Raw genomic sequence first — 23,060 nt, forward strand, 5'->3', positions numbered from 1 at the left:
TAATGGAATTGGCTCATACATGCATAAGTAAATTGGTTTACAACCCAATAGTCATTATAAGTCATATCTCATGGCCTTATACAAAATGAATCATAACACACTCATAAGCCAATACATTGGCTAAACAAATATGACATGTAACAAAACAACCAAGTTCCTATACATGCCATACTCAAAATAAAGAGACTAATTATACCTAAAAGATCCGATTGATAGTGTGATCGAGTCTCAGACGCCCTTTGATCCCCAAACTAGCTTGGTGAAACTATAAGAAAAAGGAAAGAGAGGGAGTAAGCATAAAGCTTAGTAAGTTTATATGTAAATAATAAACAATGAAAATATGTAACTCCAACACATACATAACATCACTTAATTCATTACATTCTCCATAATCACTATTACCATATCCTATCTCGTTCAAATCTCACAATGCCTCATAGAACTCAAAATCATGATTTCTCCATTTTAATCATACCAAAATTATATCATTCTGTATTCTCGATAACTACGAGTTTAGCGTACTTACCTGTACCCACTCAAGATAGTTATACCTCGTCATTCTTTTGACACATTCTGGGACTACCTGTTGAACCGCTTGGAATACTAAGGGTTATTCCGGATATCATCTACACAAGGTAGAGTGCCAATGTCATAGCCCAAATATGGTCTTACATGAGACCACATAATGATGCCAATGTCATGTCCCAAACACGGTTTTACATGGGATCACACATATCGAAGCCGATAGCCCAGTTATGGTCTTATACGATGTCCCATTATGATGCCAATGCCATGTCCCGAACATGGTCTTACGTGGGATCACTAAATATGACAAAGCCATGTCCCAAACATGGTCTTACATGGGATCACATGTCACTGCCGAAGCCATATCCCAGATATGGTCTTATACGGGAGCTCATCCACTCAAATATCAACATGATGATACCTTAAGTATTCTCGAGGTTCAATCGGCTTATGTTGCCACAATTCTTTAACAAAAAACATCAATGAAATTCACCAAGAGAATTAAACCATTCGTATAACATCAAATAATAAGCACATAATAAAATGTTATATTAATTACACACAAACTTACCTCGGTACAAAATGTGGACAATTACTTCTATTTAGTCCAAGATCTTGCTCTTTCCCCGGTCTAGGCCCAGACTCCATTTTTCTTGATCTATAATAGCAAATTTTACTTATTTAATATCCACATTATTTAATTTAGTCTAAAAATTATACTATGAAAAAATTACACTTTTGCCCTTAAACTTTGACATATTTACACTTTTGTACCTAAGCTTGTAAAATGAAATGTGTTTAATTTCTTTGTTACCCAAGCCTGGCCAATTTATATTTCTTCTTATAGCAGCCCATATTTTTCATCAAATCAAATTTTTGACACTTATTTTTGCATGTTTTACAAATAAGTCCTTTTTGGTGTTTTAATGAAAAATCACCTAGAAAAAGATGTTTATCTAAGACTAAACTTTCATATTCCTTCGTAAATCATCAAAATACATGCATGAAACATATGGGTAAATTTTTTAACATGAACCCTAACTTAAAACAAGGGCAGAATTAGCTAGTTCATGTTTCAAAGATCTCAAAAACATAAAGAACATAAAAAAAGGGGCTACGATGTACTTACTATCAAGCTTGAAAGGTTAAAGAAACCCTAGTTATGGTGACTCTTCAAATTTGGCAAAAGCATGGGAAAGATGAAGACATTTTGACTTTATTTTCCCTTTTTATTCTTTTATTTACCAAAAGACAAAAATGCCCTTAAGGCCTTCCTTTAAAATTTTACCCATGCATGCCAATTTTTGTCCATAAAAATAGAAATTGGGAAAATTGCTAGTTAAGGACCTCTAATTACTAATCTAAAACCATTTCATACTTAAAGCTTCTAGAATTTTTAATTTTGCAACTTTTGCAATTTAGTTCCTAAGGTTAAATTGGACACTTTACACATAAAATTTCTTCATGAATTTTTCATACAAGCATGTAGTCATATCATAGACCTCATAAAAATCACAAAATAATTATTTCTACTTTGGATTCATGGTCTCGAGACCACTATTCCGTCTAGACCCTAATTCAAGATGTTACATGCCAAATGACAAAAATACCTTCAATGAGTCGCATTTTTATTCAATTAAGCCTAGAACACTGTGAATGCCTCATAATATGCATTGAAGATATTTCAAAAGTCCAAACCCAAAAAAAAAATTCAAAGAATATAAAATTCTAGGATCGAAAATAAATTTTTTGAAAATTTACCGTATGGAACAATCAATTTATCAAACCAATGTGCATTCCTAATAAATTTTGTTGGATCCAATTGTGCATTTCATCCCTTTACTTTATAAAATTGAGATATTAATCACTCTATTTTGATTTATCATAATTTGGCCCTTATATTTTATGAAAATTGTCAAGTTAGTTCAACTTTTGATAAACTAGTAAGCTTAAATTGTTGATTTTTGCTAGTTTGTTGCATATAGATTGCTGGATTATTTATTTTAAATGATTGAATTGTTGAATTTTCAGGTTTGAGATTTAACAACAAGGCTTAACAATATTACTCAATTGGATTAACTTTTCAATTTTCTTAAAGCACAAAGATCAACCTTTGATAAATAAAGGGACTAACTTATCAAATTTCATAAATTAAAGGGATGAAATTTAGAATTAGACCAATTTTATTAACATTGTTTTAAAATTATTTTGTTCATATAATTATATCTTGACATACATAATAAATTAAAATTAATAAATGGAGTAAAAATTGTATGTAACAAAATATTATTATAAAAATATATGACCGAATATTAAAAATCATAAAAGCAGCAAAACCTAATCGCTTAGTAAACAAAAATTTAATAAAAAAATAGAAAATCAATTCACGCTACACTCAATTCAGCCTTCAATTATAAAAAAATCAATTAAAATTAAAATTATACTATCATTGATCAGTTTAATCATTACGCTGCTAACGTAGCAAATGAAAGCTACGAGGAGTTGACATGTGCCATGCCACGTGAATATGTATGTTGATGTGTCATGTCATAGTAGCATTTTAAAAATAAATAAACATTCTAAAAAGTTATTAAAATTAATAAAATGCATTAGAATGAACTTGAATAAATGATTGTCCATATTTCTTTGAATCTAGATATGTATTTGATCAAATTTATTTTGAATGAATGTAAAACTACAAAAAAAAACTATAAAATTATTAATTTTAAAATTTTAAAAATTAATTAAAATGCAAGTTTAGAATGAATATAATCAATTGATTTGTCCAGAATGGTAAAGATTATAAAAATTATATACATATAATTTCTAAATTTTTAATAATTATTTTTATATTGTTATAATTTTTTATAATTTCATACTCGTATAAAATTAATTTGGATAGATAAATGTCTAGATTCAAGTGATGTAAACGTTTATTTATCCTTATTAATTTTGGATACATATTTTATTAATTTTTAAATAAATTTTTCAATTTTTCAATTTTTTATAAATATGAGTCAATATAATTATTTATATGACATGTTACATGTCAATATCTAATGGGTTCTATCTGTCACGTCAATGATTTGTAATGATTAAATTGATTAATAAAATTTTTCATTAATAAAGGGAGACAATTGATTTTGTTTTGAGTCATAACTAGATGCACTAATTTTCATAAAATGTTTATTTTATTACTAATGGCTTCTAATTTTTCACCACTGAAAATTTTCGTTTATGTAATTATTTCATAAATATTATAATAATTAATAATAAATTAAAGAACTTTTAGCTTCTCTTTTTTAAGTAAAGGGAGAAATTTGGGGGCGGCGGAGATGAAAATTAATTAACTTTTAAAGGAAAAGGTAGATTAGGACAAACAAAACCTAATGTAAAATACTGCAAGAAAGAAAAACAGCAAAAAGTTACAAAGAAGTCTCTGGGTTCAGACATTTATTCAGTAGCGTTCAGACAATCAAACACAGTCAAGCTTAGGTTTCCTTAACTCTGAATACCAAAATATTTCTAAATCTTCCGTTGTTAACATTAATTAAATACTGAAATGAATTATAAAAGATCGCATATTAAATAAATAATATTCTATTTTTCATGATTTTTAAAGAATATTCAGTAATTTATTAAAATATTTCATTGTTTTTTTAAGGATACTGTAATAAAAAAACACATGTTTTGTTTATTTTATTACCATAAGAAGGAAGAAATAATTAATTTGAATTAAAGTGAAACAGTGGGTGTATTTAGTGAAGCTTCAACCGCGTTTTCTACTTTCCTTTCCCTGCTGTTCTGGCTTCCACATTTATGTACAGAAAGTTCCTGTGGGGCTTTTGAACTTCTTTCTGCTGTTTTTTCTCCAAGTATTCTTTGCACTGGATTATTAATTTAGTGTCTTCTTTTTCCCTTTTTCTGCAACTTGGATCAGGTACTTCCTTCTCTTCACTTCTTCCACTGGGGGACCTTCTTTCCCTTTATTATTTCAAGTTTGGCTTCCATGTTGTTTGAATATGCAATGTTTTTAGTTCTGGGTATTTTGGAATTACTGTTTTCCTGCACTCTGTATTTTCATTAATGTGCTTTGAATTAGAGTTTTTTCAGTTGATATTATCTACTCTTCTTATCCACTTCCAACTATGGATGTTCTCTTGTTCTGTTATACCGCTTTCTGGGACTCTCTGTTTCAGCAAAAGCATACAAAATGGTGTACATAAATTACGAAAAAAAAAATTACTGTCCTTAAACACCAATACCGCTTTGGGTACAATGAATCTTGCTAGTACTGGGATTTCTGCTTCCTCGCTGAAGAGATGATGCATTTGATGAATGAATGTTATGCAATGTCTTGTTCGTTTATTTGGGTTAAACTATGTGCCCAGTCCGTGTACTTTAGGCTTAGTAGCAAATTAGTCTCTCTATTGTAAAAATGGACAATTTAGACCTTGCACATTCAATACGGAAGCAAGTATGTGAAATTATAAATGATGGTACGGTTAAGAATTGATGAATGTTGATTTCTCGTGTTTTAAAGTGATCTGAACAAAAAATGAGCACTTTTATCATTTTCATGTTTACAAGTTTAGCCTTTTGCTTCAAAAATAAATGCACAAGGATGAAATTACTCACTTTTATGGTGAAGAGATCAATTTGCTTTTCAGCCTATAGTACAGGGACCTGCCGGTAGTTTAACCATTTATTTGCAAGGAGCCAAAATAGGTCCACATCTGCTTTTGCTGTCCTGTAATACATGAATGAAGATTCTTTGTAATGTTCCTTGAATTGTTATATGTAACGTTAGCCTTGTGCAGTTGAATTTGATGTCATCTACCTGGTTAGTACGTTTCAACTTTTATCTGAATTAAACTATCTGATTCTGCTTTTGTTTGCAGAACACGTGGCATTTAAGCGCTGCTGAGAACAAACAGTGCGAGACTGGCTATTTAGATTGAAGCTTTTTAACAATCAAATGATTCTTGAAAGATGTCTTGGAAGCATGCTCCTGGTTCTAAGCATGCTCTCCAATGTGCTAGGTAATTTAGCAAATTTGTTGAGGGTTTCCTTTTTTTGGTCAGTTTCTATATGGGATGTTGAATCTGTACAGTTTGAGGCATCAGTTGTAAAAAATGATAATCGTTATAATTGATTTTTCTAGTCAATGAGATTGTGTTTTGATTTTACTTATTCTAATAGTAATAACTGTTTGTACTTCTAATGGCTCAAATACTGCTGTTGAAAGTCTTTGAAAAATTGAAACCATGCTAGTTGTGAAGTTCCTGGTAATAAGTACTTCAAATCGGTTTAAGATTCAATTTTATTTTCCTAGTATTTAAAAGGTACCTATCAGACATGCTGTCAAAGATCTAGGGACCATTGAGATCAAAGGTCTTTTTTTTGGCCTCAACTTGTTTTGAGCTTTTCTTGTGTTATGCATTACTAGGTGCTTGTTTTTTTCAGAATTATGGAGAATGATGGTGAAATATTGAGGCTTTTATAGCTAGGGTAGGTAGTTCATTGAATATTATAAAAGTAATCAACCAATGGTTCCTTTATTTACTACTTTTCAAGAATAGATTGAAGCAAAAGCAAATGGGTAATCTACATTAAAAGGTCATGCCTTCAACTTGTTTTGAGCTTTTCTTGTGTTATGCATTACTAGGTGCTTGTTTTTTTCAGAATGATGGTGAAATATTGAGGCTTTTATAGCTATGGTAGGTAGTTCATTGAACATTATAAAAGTAATCAACCAATGGTTCCTTTATTTACTACTTTTCAAGAATAGATTGAAGCAAAAGCAAATGGGTAATCTACATTAAAAGGTCATGTAATAGTGTTTCTTGTAGATTCTTACTGACTAGATTCTTGATTATATAGGTGCATTTGTTGGGGTAAACATAGGTACTGATGTTTCCAGCATGCCGCCAGCTTCAGATGTGGTTGCTATTGTCAAAGCCCATCAAATTACTCATATACGACTTTATGATGCTGACCCTCACATGCTGAAAGCCCTTGCTGGAAGTGGGATTGAAGTAACAGTTGGAGTGACAAATGAGGAAGTCCTAGGAATTGGAGAATCCGCCTCAGCTGCTGCAGCATGGATCAACAAAAATGTTGCCGCTTACATGCCTTCCACCAACATTACAGCCATTGCTGTTGGCAGTGAGGTTCTTACCTCAGTCCCGCATGCTGCCCCAGTTTTAGTTACAGCTATGAATAACCTGCACAAGGCTCTTGTAGCTGCTGATCTCAATTTTCAGATTAAAGTTTCAACCCCGCAATCCATGGACATCATCCCCAAGCCTTTTCCCCCGTCTACTTCTACCTTTAATTCCTCTTGGAACTCTACAATATACCAGCTTCTTCAGTTTTTGAAGAACACGAACTCCTATTACATGTTAAATGCCTATCCGTATTATGGTTACACTAATGGAAATGGCATTTTTCCAATTGATTATGCTCTTTTCAAACCTCTTCCCTCTGTCAAACAAATTGTTGATCCAAACACTTTGTTCCACTATAACAGCATGTTTGATGCAATGGTTGATGCAACCTATTATTCTATGGATGCTCTCAATTTTTCTGTGATCCCTATCGTTGTCACAGAAACTGGATGGCCTTGGCAAGGTGGATCCAATGAACCTGATGCTACCGTGGAAAATGCTGAGACCTTCATTAATAAATTGATCCAGCGAGTTTCCAATAATTCTGGTCCACCTAGTCAACCAACTATTCCTATCAACACATACATTTATGAATTGTTTAATGAAGACAAGAGACCGGGTCCTATCTCTGAGAAAAACTGGGGGTTACTTTTCACAAACGGCACTGCCGTTTTCCCTCTGAGTTTAGGTGGTCCTAGTCAGATCACTGGAAATTCTACTGCAGTTTTCTGTGTGGCAAAAGATGATGCTAGTGAAGATAAGTTGCGAGATGGGCTTAACTGGGCATGTGGGCAAGGCCAGGCCAATTGCAGTGCTATACAATCAGGGCAGCCGTGCTATCTCCCGAATAACATCAAGAACCACGCATCTTATGCTTACAATGATTATTATCAAAAAATGCATACTGTTGGTGGGACATGTGATTTTGATGGTACAGCCACAACTACTACGATCGACCCAAGTAAGTTCGCACAAGTTTTCTCTTCATTATGCTCTTAATTATCTGCAATATTTATCTGTTAAAATGCTTAAGTAGAATTTTAACTTTCAATCTAGTGAGAAAATTTTGCTAGCATGCTTATATGCTGCTGTTTCAAACTCCAGGTTTTGTTTAAATAGTTGATGGTTCTTTAATAAAACCAATTGTTTATTTTGTTATTCGACCTAAAACCAATTGCAATGGCTAGTGAAGTCCGACTTGAATATAACACCACTTGTTTTATTTGTTTAATTTATTTTGGTTGCTTTGCCACCTAGCTTGCCCCCCTCCCCTTTTTCTTAATCATTTTATCTTTAGGTGTTGATCAGTTTTGAGGTTTTAGCTTTCTAGATTTTATAATAAAGGGAAACTGTTAGGGAATTTAATAATTGCCGGTATGCACGACCACTACAATTTGTTGAAAATGTATATACAGTCATTGTCGACATGGCATTTTTGTTGAGTTGTCACTTATCATTACATTGTATTATCTTTTCTTCATTAGACAAATATAGATTAGCAAGATTCTAAAGTTGATCAAAATAATACTTTGCATACCAACAAAGTGTTGGGTGTAATGGTAAGTCACATTGCACTCCCCAAAAAAAGAATGTAGGTTCGAACTTTGGAGATGATAATGTTGGGAGGTGCTGCTACGAACCCCGAACATGGATAGTAATACGGACATTCCAAAAACATCAGACTTTACATTCTTGATTGAAAAAATTTAGGATACTTTAGATCTAATCAGGGCATTAACTTTCTACCAACTAAGCTGATTTGCCTTTGGGCATCAGCCATTAGCTATTGTTGGAATTGGTATGTTAACAGTATTCTCAAGACTAATTTCGGATCCATGGATGTACATTGCCTGTGCCTTGGTTGGATTTTTTTTTTTTTTTTTGAAGTATGTTTCGGTTTGGTAACCATATTACATTGTAGGGGAAATCATAGTTAGAAGTTGTATGCATGCATCTATGAATAGTTATTACATGTTTTCTGTGTGCCGAGTGTCTTTTGAGGTTTTTTCCCCCATGAAAGATCTATATTGCTTTGACTTTTCATTTGTTTTAAAAATACTAGTTTCCTACATGTTTTCGAACATGGATATAGGGATATGATTCTCCAAGAACCCTCCAAATACATGGAAAAAATTGAATACACCCACTTGGACACATATCCTACTGACACCAAGCCTGAGTAACATAGATCAAGATTGTTTCCTTCCAAGTGTTATTTATGTGAAAATATGCTCAAATTCTTTTCTATAAGCCCTCATATTGCATTTCATTGCTATCTTATTATGTAATTGTTATGTATTCTTCCCATATTTTCTATTTTTTAGATTGATATCCAGCTTAATCATTTTGAATGGCTAATTACTGCACTGGTGGATAACTTGTGCAGGTTATGGATCCTGCATATTTACCGGAAGGTGGGGTTTCAAATCTTTTACTGTATGTGATTCGTAGTAACAGTGTTTTGCTTAGAATCATGACATTGTTTTTTCCCCTTTAAACAGTTCTAATTCGAGCACGGGTAGAGAGTCTTTGCCTCCTACAGCACTTGGTCCAATAAGTCCCGGAGGGAGTACAAAGCTTCCGCTGTCCAAGATTCAATTTCTAATCTCAGCAACTTGTCTTCTTGTAGTCTTGCTGTGACACTCGATTTACGCCTAGGTGGTGGACTCAAAACTGCGATGAATCATCCCATTTGATAGGCAAGATTAAGTGTGATAGAGAATGTAATGAAATCCACATAAGTTCAATGATGACCGATGGTTATTTCTTTCGGGGCGGTGTTCACATGTTCATCCTTACCGCTTTTGATTCCAAGCTAGTTCATCGGTTTTACTTATCAGTTGCCTTGTGGTATTTTATTACATTTGCATTGCATTGCATTGTAATGATCTTGAAGTGGTAGTAGCCATTGTAGCATTGAATTTTTGGGACAGGAAATGAGAAAACTTGGATTTGTTAGTGGGTAAACTACTAATTTAGTTACTTATATTTTATTTAAGTTGCATTATGGTCACTGAACTTTAAAACCTTACAATATGGTCACTAACTTTATTGCTTTGTTATATTTTGATTACTAATTTGTTAATTGCAACTAACAGTGTAACGATAAGCTAACATGATATGTTATATCATTATTTCAAATGAAAATTTTAAGTTAAATTATACCGTTAGTAACTATGCTTTTTTAAACGTTTGAGCAATTTTTTTTTTCTCACGTCGTTTTCTTTTTCCTTTCTCGCGAAGAAAGCAATCACCAATGAGGAGCTCCATGTAAACCGAAGAGATTCTCCTAAATTTTAAAGCAATATTTCTAAATGTCTTGAGTTGAAATGCAAAAGAATAAAAATGAGACATAATTTTAAACCTGATTATGGATTGAGTTTAGGTTGAATCGGTGCAAAATTTTAGGTTCATTTTCTAGGCTCAGGCCTAATTTGGCTTGAGAAAAGACTTAAAATTTTGTTTAAGTTCGGTCCAGATAAAAACTGCTATACTCGAGCCCAGCTAGATCCATCTCGTATTAAATTTTTTATATAAAACAAATTTAAAAATATAAGACATCAAATACACTAAAAACATTAAAATAAAAATAAATATTTCCCAACAAATTAAAAATACAATAAAACAAATTATACTCAAATAATACTAAGATAGTTACAAATTAGCAAACAAATGTCTCTAAAATAGTAGCATAATTAATAATAAAACAAGAATTATACAATATTCAAACAATAATAACAAAATTGTAGCAATATAATAGTAAAATGGCAGCAAAATAGCAATAAACAACAACGGCGAAATTTTTTTTAGCCAAATTTTGGTTGGTATAGGCCTAAGTCAAAAAAATCTTACAAAAAATCTAGCCTATTTAGAAAATGAGCATTACTTTTTTGTCCAAACCTATTTTTTGGGCCTATATTTGTAATACCCCATAACTGACCTAGACGATAAGGCCAAGCCTGAAGAGTTACAATGAATGACAATCAAAACACACTCTACAAGTTATATTCAAACTCTATTAAAGTCATATAAAGTTTTAATAAAGATAAATCAGTACTTCATTATTATCATCCAACTAACTGAAACAACGAAACAATTAACATTATTAATAATACTAAACGATATAAAATGCATAACCGAGCTCTCCATCCGCCAACCTGTTCAAACCTGTGATTTACTTGAAATCCATTCAACAATAATTAAATTAATATATCATAAAGGAACCAACTATTTACATATTCAATAAGGTACCGGTAAAAACTAAGATATCCAAGTGCAAATGTTGATTTAGAATCATACAGACAGATAACAAAATAGATGCAATTATTTAATACCAGTCGCTAGACACCATCTCTGACCCACCCAACACACCAAATAGGGTATTTATTACCCTTCCAACCCTACACACCACACAGTGTCAGTTTGAAACATTTCAAAGAATGCAGTCTAGCTGCCAAATCAGAACATAGATACCAATGAGCTATCCACTATTCCAGAACAGGATACTTCCTACTAATTCAATTCTCACCCAATGCATATGCAGACTTTACATGATAGTTAGTATAGAGTTTTATGCAAATACTCAAATATCGTTCATACTCAAATGCAGTAAATTACTTTCATTAACATTAATCAAACATAATACACACTGATAATCAATACTTAGGTTTCAGATAACAAAATATCAGTTTATACAGTTTAATTCAGTTCAAACGGCCTTACAGAAGGCTTGTATTCAGTTCGAGCTATGTTCAGGATATGGCAAAATTTCGTAAACTGACCCACACGCCCGTGTGGTTTTACATAGCTTGGGTAATTAGCTTGTGTGGCTCCACACGGCTGTGTCTTCCATCCGTGTGATCTTTCTTTTGCAAACTGTAAGCTAAACGGCCTGGACACATGCCTGTGTCCTTGGCCCATGTGAACCTTGCACCATCAAGGCCACACATGGTCTGAACACACACCCGTGTCCCTTACCCGTGTGGCTCTTACTTGGTGAACAGTGAGTTACATAGCCATGTGGCAGTGACAGCCATGTTTTTCAGCATCCGAAATTCTTAAAAACTAGAGCTTTCAGTGCACACCTGAAGAAGTTTCGAAGCCGGAACAATGTATAAGATTCCCAAGACCTAAAATGAACAATTCATAACCAATTAAGAAAAAATTCGAAACAACACTAAGATTGTCACACAACCAACTCCGTCGAATTGTTTCGACACAAGAAAGTCCTAAATCACGTAGTAATTACCTCCGCACCACCGCAATCACTAATCTAGGACATTAAAGGGATCATTATCATCTAGGCCTCTCTTAAAGAACAATAATCGAACTTATAAACAAAGGATTCAAACAGTTTAACTAAGAAGTCAAATATTTTTCCACAGTGCCAACAATCAACAACGATTTCAGAAATTGAACAACCAAACTTACAAAATGAATGGAAAGGAACTTACCCAATAGTAGTAGCAAATAAAAAGTACGAATCTAAGTCGACAACAAAGAGGAAAAAGGAAAGAAGAGAAGAAGAATAAAAACAAAAAAAAAAGAGAAAAAAAGGAAAATGAAATAAAATCAAAAGAAGAAGGAAAGAAGAACGTTTAATTCCTATTTTAAAACTACCAATCAGAATTCTAACAATTAAGAAAAATATTTCTATATTGCGTACATCGCGACTCAAACACAAGACTAATAAGGGGGCATATACTTAACCACTGAACCAACAAACTCATCCTTAATATTAATTTTCACAGAATTGAGCTTAAGCCAACAAGTCAAGGATAGAGGTTAGTTTAGAATAAAATAGCAAAAACTTTCTTAAGACACAGCTTGAACTCCTAACTTTAAGCACATAAATAGAACACATAACCATAGATACAAAGACTTAATTACTATAGAATTCTACAATTAAACATTCAAATTTTGGGGTGTTACAATGTTTTTGCCCATACCCTCTCACTTTTCGAGTAGGCCTTCTGGTTTCGGCAGACAAAATCATATTTTTATGTTATGTTTTTAATTTTTTTCTCATTTTATATTTGTGTCGTATAATTATGTTATATCTGAAACTTTGTGTAACACCCCTAACCCGTATCTGTTGCCGGACTAGGGTTAAAAGGCATTACCAGACATATCAGAACATTTCGCAATCATTTCACAATAAAAAGTCATACATTGTCATATCATAGTCAAATATCAACATAAAGTCCCTTTCTAAGGTCAACGAGACCTTAAACATACTTTGGAGAAGGTTCAGACTAAACCGATCTCGTATAAAAATTTCCAGAATCTCGAATAAAAATTTCCAAACACTTAGAAAAAATTCATGGAAACACAGGTCACACGCCCGTGTGAACAGGCCGTGTGCCTTACACAACCACCAAACACGCCCGTGGTGTAGGCCGTATGAAAACAGGGCATACATACTAACTTATACCACAGCCGGAGACATACCTGTGTGTCTTGGCCATGGTCAAAACTAACTTAGGTCACACGGCTGACCATACGCCCTTGTGTCTAGCCCGTGTACCCTTCGAAATGGCCACACACGCTCATGTGCCAAGGCTGTATGCCTCATACGGCCTTCAGACATGCCCGTGTGTCTAGGTAGTGCTCGAGACTGACTTTAAATTGTAGGACTACCCTAGGGGACACACGGCCGTGTAACATGACCGTGTGTCACACACGGCTGAGACACACGCCTGTGTGGACAAAAATAGGCTACTTGAAAAGCCATTTTGCCACCCTATATACATAAGCTTTTAAAACCACATTTCATAACCTAATATGCAACCAAAACATTTCTAAAACAAGCATCACTCATACTTCAATATTACTAATCATTTCCATACATAATTCCAACTTAAACATACTAATTCCATGTAACTAATTCATACCTTGAACACATGATTCATATCACATTTATAACCATTTTAACCACAAAACTAACTTACCAAAAAGACCATTTCACTAGGCCATATATATACACCAAATTTACCATTTTTCATCACATATCATATACCAAAATCAAACCATAAGTTCAACCATAATCAAGCCATATCTCATGGCATGATATACCCATCTCAAAACATACCACATTAATTCTAGCCTATACATTCCATACTTTGATATATATATTTTCAAAAGGTACCAAAATAATATTTGATAGTGTGGTGATGATCTTCGATGATCCCGAAGCTTCCAGTAGCTTCAATATCTATAACACAATGCAAACACACACAAAGTAAGCTTTTAAAAGCTTAGTAAGCCATATACAAATAAACTTATCATTTTAAGCATATAAACATCATAAAATATATATACTTCATAGCCAAATACTATCACAAACCACTTGGTTCATATACATTTCACATATTCCGAATTCATTTGCACATATAGCATATTTTCTCATACTTATATCACATATCATCACTTGAACATATACTTACTTCTCATTAACAAATGTTGAACACATCTCCACATACCTGAATCGGTTATTCATTCATTCAATCGCGTATTTCTCAAAATGCCCATTGAACCGTATGAAATTAAATAGGATATGCGAATAGCTCGGAAAGCTTGTCAAATGCCAACATCTCAAACGTGGTCTTACATGTAATCAAATATTGATGCCACTGTCCCAGACAGGGTCTTACACGAAATCAAATATGATGTCGATGTCCCAAACATGGTCGTACACGTAAATCTCAAATCGATGCCAACGTCCCAAATGTGGTCTTACACGAAATCACATATCGGATTCCTATGTCATGGCATATGTATTCTAACTATTCCTATGGTTCGTACGAGACTTTTCGGACGTCGTCACATTATTGAAACTTTCTCGAATTTCTCATATTCAACTCCAATAGCCATTCATCACTAATCATTAACATATAAGCAATAATAATTCAATTCAAACACATTTATTTGTATATCGACTTACCTTGTACTGGAATGAACGGAAACGAACGACTATTCAACTACTTTCGTTTTCCCCTGATCTAATTTCGTTTTCTTTGGTTCTTGATCTAAACACATTCAAATTTGACTTATTCAACCTCACATTCATTCAAATCAATCCATAACACATATTTAGGGAATTTTAAAAATTAGCCTTCATATTTTCACATTTTAATACTTTAGTCCTTAATCACAAAAATCACAAAATATACAAAATTTCTATATACACATGCTTAGCCGAATTTTCCCTTAGATCATATAAGCCCACATATTTCATTTATTTCACATTTTAACCCTTCAATTTCTCATTTTTACAAATTAGCCCAAAATACTCAAATTCATCAAAAATCCAAACACAAAACATATTAATCCAACACATATCTTTCATTTTCCATCTACTATCATCACAAAGCTCTCAAAAGCATCAATGGAATAATTCAAAATCATCATCAAATTCTGAAATTTAAGCATGGGCTTGATAAAATACAAAGCAACGATCACAAAAACGTAGAAATCATCAAAAACCAAGCTAATTACATACCTCAATCAAGCAAAATGAGTGTCGAACCCTAAGCTTGAAGATGACTCCTTTTTCTTTTCTTATTTTTGGCAAAAACAAGTGAAAATAAAGCTTGAATTTGATTATGTTTTATTATAAACATTATAATAGCCATTTTACCAATTTAGCCTTAATATAATAAACATTTAAACTTATAATGGATGTCCAACAATGTCCATTTAATATATCAAATGGTCTAATAACATAATAAGGGCCTCGTATTTAATAAACCAAAGCAATTCAGCACTTTAGCAAATAGAACACATCTTTTGTTTTTTTTTGTAATTAGGTCCTTTTATCAAATCAAACACACAATCGATAAAATTTTCATACGAAACTTTCACACATATCAAATATCATACTGTAAACACGAAAAATAATATTAAAAATATTTTTCTGACTCGAATTTGTGGTCCCGAAAATACTGTTCCGACTAGGGTCTAAACTGAGCTGTTACACTTTGGGTCCAAATACCATTATTCTTATAATGTGCACGTAATTTTTTTAAAATTTACCAAAATATAAAAATATATAATTACCTCCAAAATAATATTTGTTGCTTTATAAAATGAATGTACTTTTGATAGTTTTGCAACTAAATTGAAACCTGATTAATGAACGATATTAACTCAATCAAACGAATATCAAACCGTCGTATTATTAGGGCAATTTTCATTTTTTTCTTATGTTTTGGTTCTAGCCTTAACATATATGCATAATGACTTATTTGGTCCTCCAACTTTACAAAAAATGTCATTTTAGCTTTCTTTTTTTTGGCCTTTGAACTTATTGTCAAATCACTTCGAAATGAATAGAAAAGTTAACGTCGGTTAACTTTGCTAGCGTGACATCCACGTGGAGAAATTAATTAATTTTTAAATATTAAAAAAATAGTTTTTTTATTTTTAAAAAATTAATAATTTATATATTTTTGGAATTTATATATTTAAAAATTCATTAATTGCTAACATGGCATGCATGTGTATGTCACGTTAGCAAAGTTAATATATTTTAATTTTTTATTCATTTTGGAGTGATTTGACAAACAGCGCAAGTTAACCATTATAATTGGTGGGTCTCATTGAATTGGGTATAATTGGAGCACCCAATTACACTTTTCAATTCAATGGGAGGGTGAGAATTAGAGTAATTACACATGCAATTACACTCAAATTCAATTTTAAAAATTATTTTTATACAAGTTATAAAAATTATATTATAAACTTGAACATGTATAAGTGTTTAAGATAGTTATGACAAAAAAATATATTAAATTAAAATCTTAAAAATTTATTTTATAAAAATATTTTATGTATTTTATAAAATTATAGCAAAAGATTATAATATTTAAAACCTAAAAAATTCTAATTTTACGGCTAAAAATTATTATAATTTTTATGTTATAAAAGTGTTATAATGTATTTATTAGAAAATATTTTTGTTTTAAAGAAATATTTTCCATATTAACAATATCCTCTTAGTATAGCATAAATAAAAAACAAGGTTGGATCATACTAGCATGTTGCACATTTCATAATTTGAATTATAGGTGAAATTGAGAAAATTCATACTTGAATAGTGCATGAAAGAATAAGATCTTAATGATTTTAATGATGGTTGAACTTGGTTAAGGACCAATAAATAATAATAAAGAGCATATGTTAAATATTAAAATGGAATAACTCTACAAATATGCACCAAAACAATTTGATAAAATTGTATATGATATGTATTTTCTTATTATTTTATTAGTAATCATATTATCAAATATTTTTTATATTAACATAATACATATGATGGCTTGATTTTAATTTTTTTTACTTGTTTAGAAATTATTTCTTATCATACTAATCATTTTATAGTAATTAGTACTTTTTAAATATAAATTATATAAATGTGTAATTACAGTTTGTACTACCGAACATGACATAAGGAATTATGAGGTAATTACAAATGGTCGCCCAAACACGTTTAAGAATTACAATTCTTTGTAATTAGAATAGAGTGTAATTACTATTGCACTGTGCTATCTAAAAAACCTTAAATAAAGAACTAAAATTATTTTTATTTTTATTTTTTGTAAAATTGGAGGGTAAAATAAGTTATTATGCTTAATGTATACATAAGATTGCAATGGAGGGTTGCATTTGCCTCCCTCAGGCCTTGTTTATGCTTACTTGACAAATCTTTTTATTATATATACCGATACAAATTAATACATCAATTTAATCTTTATATTATTAAAAGAATTAAATAAATTAAAACATTAATAATTTAATTTTTAGCAAAATTAATATTTTAAAACTTTTATAATTTTGCAAGTTAAATATTTTGTTTGGAATTAAATTGTAATTTTTTTGTTAAAATATATTGTTATCCCTTTACTTTTACATAATTAGAGAAGAAATCCTATACTTTAAAGATTAAAAAATAAACTTTTTAAAATTTAAAATCATATTCCAATTATATTAATAGTTTTCATCAAAATTGATTAATATTTTTGGACAGGCAAATTGGCATATTATTGATTAGAGTGAAATTTTTAGATTGAAATATTAAAATGAATTAATTGTAAGTTTTAAGAATAAACACCAATTTTCAAATCTTGTTAAAGTACAAGGACGGAAGAGAATTTTAACCAAATAATTATGGTTAAAATTTAACGTTAAATCATTGGTTTTTTATTAATACAAATGAGTTTCAAGGTAGATGGGAATTAAAATTAATACAATTAGTTTCACATTTAAGATAAGTTGATTAGGTGGCTCACCGTCTTTTCTTGCACCTAACTCCCACTAGCGGCTATTATTGGAACACTCAGACTTGGGTTTCAGTGTTGAGCAGATGGCGAAGAGGCTAGGTGAAGTGGCGTTAGAAGATTTGTACAAAGCAGGCGGGTCAACCATAAGCATAGAGGAAGCCACCCACATTTACCAAGCCATAGCAGCAAGCAAAGCCTCTGACCCTGACCCAAGACGGGTGTGGAAAGAGGTGGTGAGTAGGAGAGTGTTAAAGCCATGGCACCCTCATCACCTGCATCAGTTGGTCTACTATTCTGTCTATGCCATCTGGGATGTCTCCATCAATGGCCCTCCTCTTTACTGGTTTCCTTCCCTGCATTCTCTCTTCCTTCTTTCCTCATTTGCTATTTCCGTTGTGTGAGTCAGCTTTCAGGCTCCAATCGTTATGAATTTATTCAAATTTAAAACTTCTCCAAGTGAAGAACATCTATGCTGAATTTATGTTTTACTCGTATATTTGAGGGATTATATAAATATTTTTCAATTTTAGGAGTTGGTAGTTTTGAGAGGTAAATATCAAAATTATATATCAATTTTGATACATTAATTTTAATTTGATGTATTTATACACATCAAATTTAATTTTGATTCAATTTTCACATTTCATTAAACCGTTATTTATAAGGCATAAGGCACAATTTTAAGTTGGGATATGTCGAAAAGTTCAGATAATACAGGTTTCCGATTTCCTACATTATTTGCTGTGAGTTCAATGAGTTGAATCTAGTATATCTTCTACTAAGCTAGCCTTTTCTTTTTCAGAGATGAGTCCAAAATTACAAACCTGGGACGAATAATGGAGATTCATGGCCCAAAGCTTTTTGGGACTTCATACAAAGACCCTATTGAAAGTTTTAGCCTCTTTCTGAAATTTTCTGTCCAGCATCCTGAGGTAAGCACTTTTTTTTTTCCTTTGTACATTGTGAGGTAAATGATCATCTAATATATAAAGTTAAAGGGGGTCTTTGAATGATTTCAGACTTACTGGTCTATCGTTCTTGAAGAGCTTTCAGTTGTATTCCACAAATCCCCAAGTTGCATTCTAGATAACAGTAACAAGCTGAAACCTAGTGGAGCATGGCTTCCTGGTGCAGTTTTGAATATAGCTGAATGTTGTTTATTGCCCTCTACTCACCCTACAAAAGAGGATAACAGTTGTGCTCTTGTGTGGAGAGAAGAAGGCCGTGATGATTTGGATGTGAATCGCATGACATTAATACATTAAAGGAACTTCGTGAACAAGTAACGTATGATCCTGTCACAGTTTGCAATCAGATTGTATGCTCTTGTGGGCTGCTTTCTTTTTCTGTGTTGCATTAATATATGTGAACGCCTAGATTTTGAAAAATGAACCACAGGGTGGTTGCGAATGCAGTGGATGCCACATTCTCAAAGGGTGATGCAATTGCCATTGACATGCGAATGACAGTGAGTGCTGTTGTTATATATCTGGGAATTATATTAGCTGGATGTGTTGCGGTGTCCATAGCTGACAGTTTCGCGGCCAAAGAAATTGCGACTCGTTTGCGTGTCTCTAATGCCAAGGCTATCTTCACTCAGGTATATTTCTGGCTATCAATTTTTCTTTAAAAGGGATGTAATTGCCAAAGAGTATGAACCAAGCCATCCTACAACTTTCTGCTTTCCAGTGCTTTTTTTTGCATTGGCTGACATGTTTTTATAATATGACATTTGATGCATATTAGTTGTAGGAGCTAGTAAGGTAAAAGTATCATTCCCTGCATTAGGAGTAGTAAGATTGTATTTTGCTCATTCAATTAAAAAAATAGATAAATTAGTTCCTGTATATTATCAAAGAGCAAATTGATCCTTTCTGTTAAAAAATTTATCCATTTGTACTGTTAAAAATTGACGTAGCTGATTGAATAATTAGTCGGTAACACGTGGCATGCTATGCATACCTCATTTTGACGTGCATGGATCAATTTTTAGCGGTAGAAATAGATAAAATTTTTAATAGAATGACCAATTCGCTCTTTGATCTAATGTATAGGGACTAATATCTCTATTTTTTTAGTAGAATGGGTAAAATACAATCTAACACCTAATGTAGGGACTGTTGGAATTCCTAAGATTAAGGACATAAAACTTACCTTATTACTAGGAGTTCTCTTGTAAATAGAAACTAATCTCAGTCACTGATTCTTAGGAAGTTACTGTTTTTTAGGGATTATTTTCCTTGTTTGTGTGAATTCCTCTCTTTATAGGTGTAAACTAATTAGCAGAATAATAAAATAATCTTTTTCTAAGTTTCTTCATGGTATCAGAACTTTAGGATTCATTCGATCCTACTCATTCGTCTCTAATCTCCCTTCCTAAAAATCCCTCCGGTTTAGTCCTCCTCTCATGGGTAACGCCAATGAAACTCATTTAAACCGAGACTTCACAAATAACTCAGAATGTCAATCAGGGAATCACTCAATGTGAACTTAATTCCTCCCTTATAATCACCAATCATCGGCTAAATGGGAAGAACTTCTTACAATAGTCTCAATCGGTCCTTATGGTGATTCGTGGTCGTGGCAAATTAGGATACATCAATGGAGAAATTCCACGACCAACCACAACTGACCCGACTTATGCCACTTGGGAACTCAACAACTCGATTGTAATGGCTTGGCTAATTAATTCGATGGAAGGCCATATAAGCCGCATCTATTTTTTTTCAAAACTGCAAAAGACATGTGGGATGCAGTCAAAGAAAACTACTCGGATCTTGGAAACGCCTCCCAAGTATTTGAGATCAAGCTTAAGTTAAAGTATATCCGACAAGGGACACTCGAAGTAACTCACTACTACAACAATCTGAAAATTTTGTGGCAGGAACTGGATATGTACTATGAGGCAGATTAGAGTGAAGGATTGGAACACACCAAGTTTATGACTCACCTCAACAATGAACGTCTTTATGAGTTTCTAGCAGGACTGAATCGTGAGTTAGATGAGGTCCGTGGCTGAATTCTGGGCAGATCACCTCTACCAACCATCGGTGAAGCATTTGCAGAAGTTAGAAAAGAAGAAAAGCGCCGTCTTGTCATGATGGGAGACTCAAAGGAACCTAAACCTCTGACACCTCTTGGCAACCGGCCTACTGAGACCTCTGCCCTCATCTTCAGAGGTCCACAGCCACAAAAACCACGTGCTGGAAATGATTCTGGATCAACCAGACCATGGTGTAATCACTGCAACCGTGTTGGTTATACAAAAGAAAAGTGCTTCAAACTCCATGGCTATCGTAAAAAAAAAAAAAGAAGGAAATAAGACTGCCCTGTTATCCTCCACTGCTGCAGATGATGGTCTCGATGTTCGCTTAACCAAAACCCAATTTGAGACTCTCCATAAGATACTTGGTACTTCCACTGCTCATGGATCTCTAGCCACCCAAGGTATTGGCCTCAATATTGCCTTTGAATCTAATAATCAATCCTCTTGGATACTCGATTCGGGTGCCTCCGATCACATGACAGGTAACTCCACTTTGTTTCATACCTACACCCCTTATCATAACAAGTCCCGAATCTGCATAGCTAATGGTTCTTACTCACCTGTGGCTGGAGTAAAAGAAAAACAAATAACAGAGAGTTTTTCTCTCGATAAAGTCTTATATGTGCCAAACTTGTCCTGCAATTTACTTTCAATCAGTAAACTTACTAAGGATGAAAAAGTTCTTGCTAAATTTTTTGCAATTGGTTGTGTGATATAGGAACAGAAATTGGGGAGGATGATTGGCACTACTAAAGTTGATGATGGACTATATGTTTGGAATAAAGACAGCACACAAGGAGGATTGGCTCTATCCACTTCAAAAGAGGACACAATTATGTTATGGCACCGTAGGTTAGGGCATCCAAATTTTTTGTATTTGAAGAAACATCTTCCGCTGTTATTTCGAAATAAAAGTATTAATTCCTTGAAGTGTGAAATTTGCCAATTATCCAAACATACCCATGTGCCATTCCCATTAAAACCATATATCCAGTCCCAACCATTTTCATTAATCCACAGTGACCTATGGGGAGCCAGCCGAGTGAAAATTATTACAAGGGCTAGGTGGTTTATAATATTCATTGATGATCACACTAGGGTATGTTGGGTCTATCTCCTCAAAGAAAAATCTGAAACACCCAAAGTATTCTAAAATTTTCATTCAATGGTTCGAACCCAGTTCAACTCTACCATACATACTCTCCACACTGACAATGGGAGAGAATACTTTAACTCTGTCCTAGGCCCATACCTTTCTGACCAAGACATCATACACCAAAGCTCTTGTTCTGACACTCCTCAACAAAACGGGATCTTCGAGAGAAAAAATCGTCATCTCCTTGCTGTAGCTCGAGCCATAATGTTCACCATGAATGTTCCAAAATACTTATGGGGAGAGGCTGTCCTCACTGCCTGCTATCTCATAAACCGAATGCCATCAAAGGTCTTCAATTTCCAAACACCTCTAAATACCCTTCTAAAGTCCTTTCCTCTATTTCATGTTCCTAATCTTCCAGCCAAAATATTCGGTTCCAAAGTTTTTGTCCATAACAATCAACCAAATCAATCCAAACTTGATCCTCGAGCCCACACCTGCATCTTCATTGGATATTCCCCCACACAAAAAGGCTATAAGTGTTACTCACCAACCTTGCGCCGAATGTTTGTATCTCGGGATGTTACCTTTTTTGAAAATGAACCATACTTTACAGCATCTCATCTTCAGGGGGAGACTTTCAATGAAGATGAGACCCTTAATACTCTCCTCATTATACCTCATGATCCTACAACTACTATCACAAACAAGCCTAACAACCAAGGTGCTATGGTAATCCCAGATTTAGAGACTGTTTCCCTTGTGCAGCAAGAAATTAGCCCGATCCTTCCCAATAACAATACTACCAATCAAGCATTACCGATCAAGGAAAACAAAAAAACAGTTCAAATATGAGTTTACTCTCAAAAGAATCGATCTCCGAAACCGACATAAAGAAGTGCCAATTGCATCCCCAACCGAGGACTGCTCAAAGAAGTCTCACC

The 23,060-nt window shown here is 33.1% G+C and overlaps 3 protein-coding genes across 4 annotated transcripts in view; all 3 read left to right on the forward strand.

Annotated features, from left to right (window-relative positions):
- The first annotated feature begins 4,002 nt into the window (after nt 1–4,002).
- LOC108480270 (glucan endo-1,3-beta-glucosidase 4-like) lies at nt 4,003–9,662 on the forward strand. 2 transcript variants are annotated; one of them, XM_017783199.2, is made up of 5 exons: nt 4,003–4,465; nt 5,427–5,567; nt 6,409–7,656; nt 9,082–9,109; nt 9,197–9,662. In XM_017783199.2, the coding sequence occupies exons 2-5, from the start codon at nt 5,504–5,506 to the stop codon at nt 9,333–9,335; spliced, it is 1,479 nt and encodes a 492-aa protein (XP_017638688.1). In that variant the 5' UTR covers nt 4,003–4,465; nt 5,427–5,503; the 3' UTR covers nt 9,336–9,662. The 2 variants fall into 2 exon arrangements, with proteins under 2 accessions (XP_017638688.1, XP_052887440.1); XM_053031480.1 differs by having other exon boundaries at nt 4,464–4,568.
- An 8,252-nt stretch (nt 9,663–17,914) lies between these two features.
- Nucleotides 17,915–23,060, forward strand: part of LOC108483655 (probable CoA ligase CCL12) — a 29,917-nt gene continuing 24,771 nt past the window's right edge. Inside the window, 5 exon segments of the mRNA XM_053017958.1 lie at nt 17,915–18,371; nt 18,777–18,906; nt 18,994–19,224; nt 19,227–19,261; nt 19,373–19,574. Coding sequence (XP_052873918.1) covers nt 18,058–18,371; nt 18,777–18,906; nt 18,994–19,224; nt 19,227–19,261; nt 19,373–19,574 — 912 coding nt within the window. The 5' untranslated portion in view covers nt 17,915–18,057.
- On the forward strand, nt 19,605–21,950 carry LOC128279373 (uncharacterized). Its single transcript, XM_053017957.1, has 2 exons — nt 19,605–21,502; nt 21,739–21,950. Exons 1-2 carry the CDS (start codon nt 21,184–21,186, stop codon nt 21,771–21,773), a joined length of 354 nt encoding a protein of 117 aa, XP_052873917.1. The 5' UTR covers nt 19,605–21,183; the 3' UTR covers nt 21,774–21,950.

The sequence above is a fragment of the Gossypium arboreum genome, chromosome 8 (genome assembly GCF_025698485.1).
Source record: "Gossypium arboreum isolate Shixiya-1 chromosome 8, ASM2569848v2, whole genome shotgun sequence".
Classification (NCBI taxonomy): Eukaryota; Viridiplantae; Streptophyta; class Magnoliopsida; order Malvales; family Malvaceae; genus Gossypium; species Gossypium arboreum.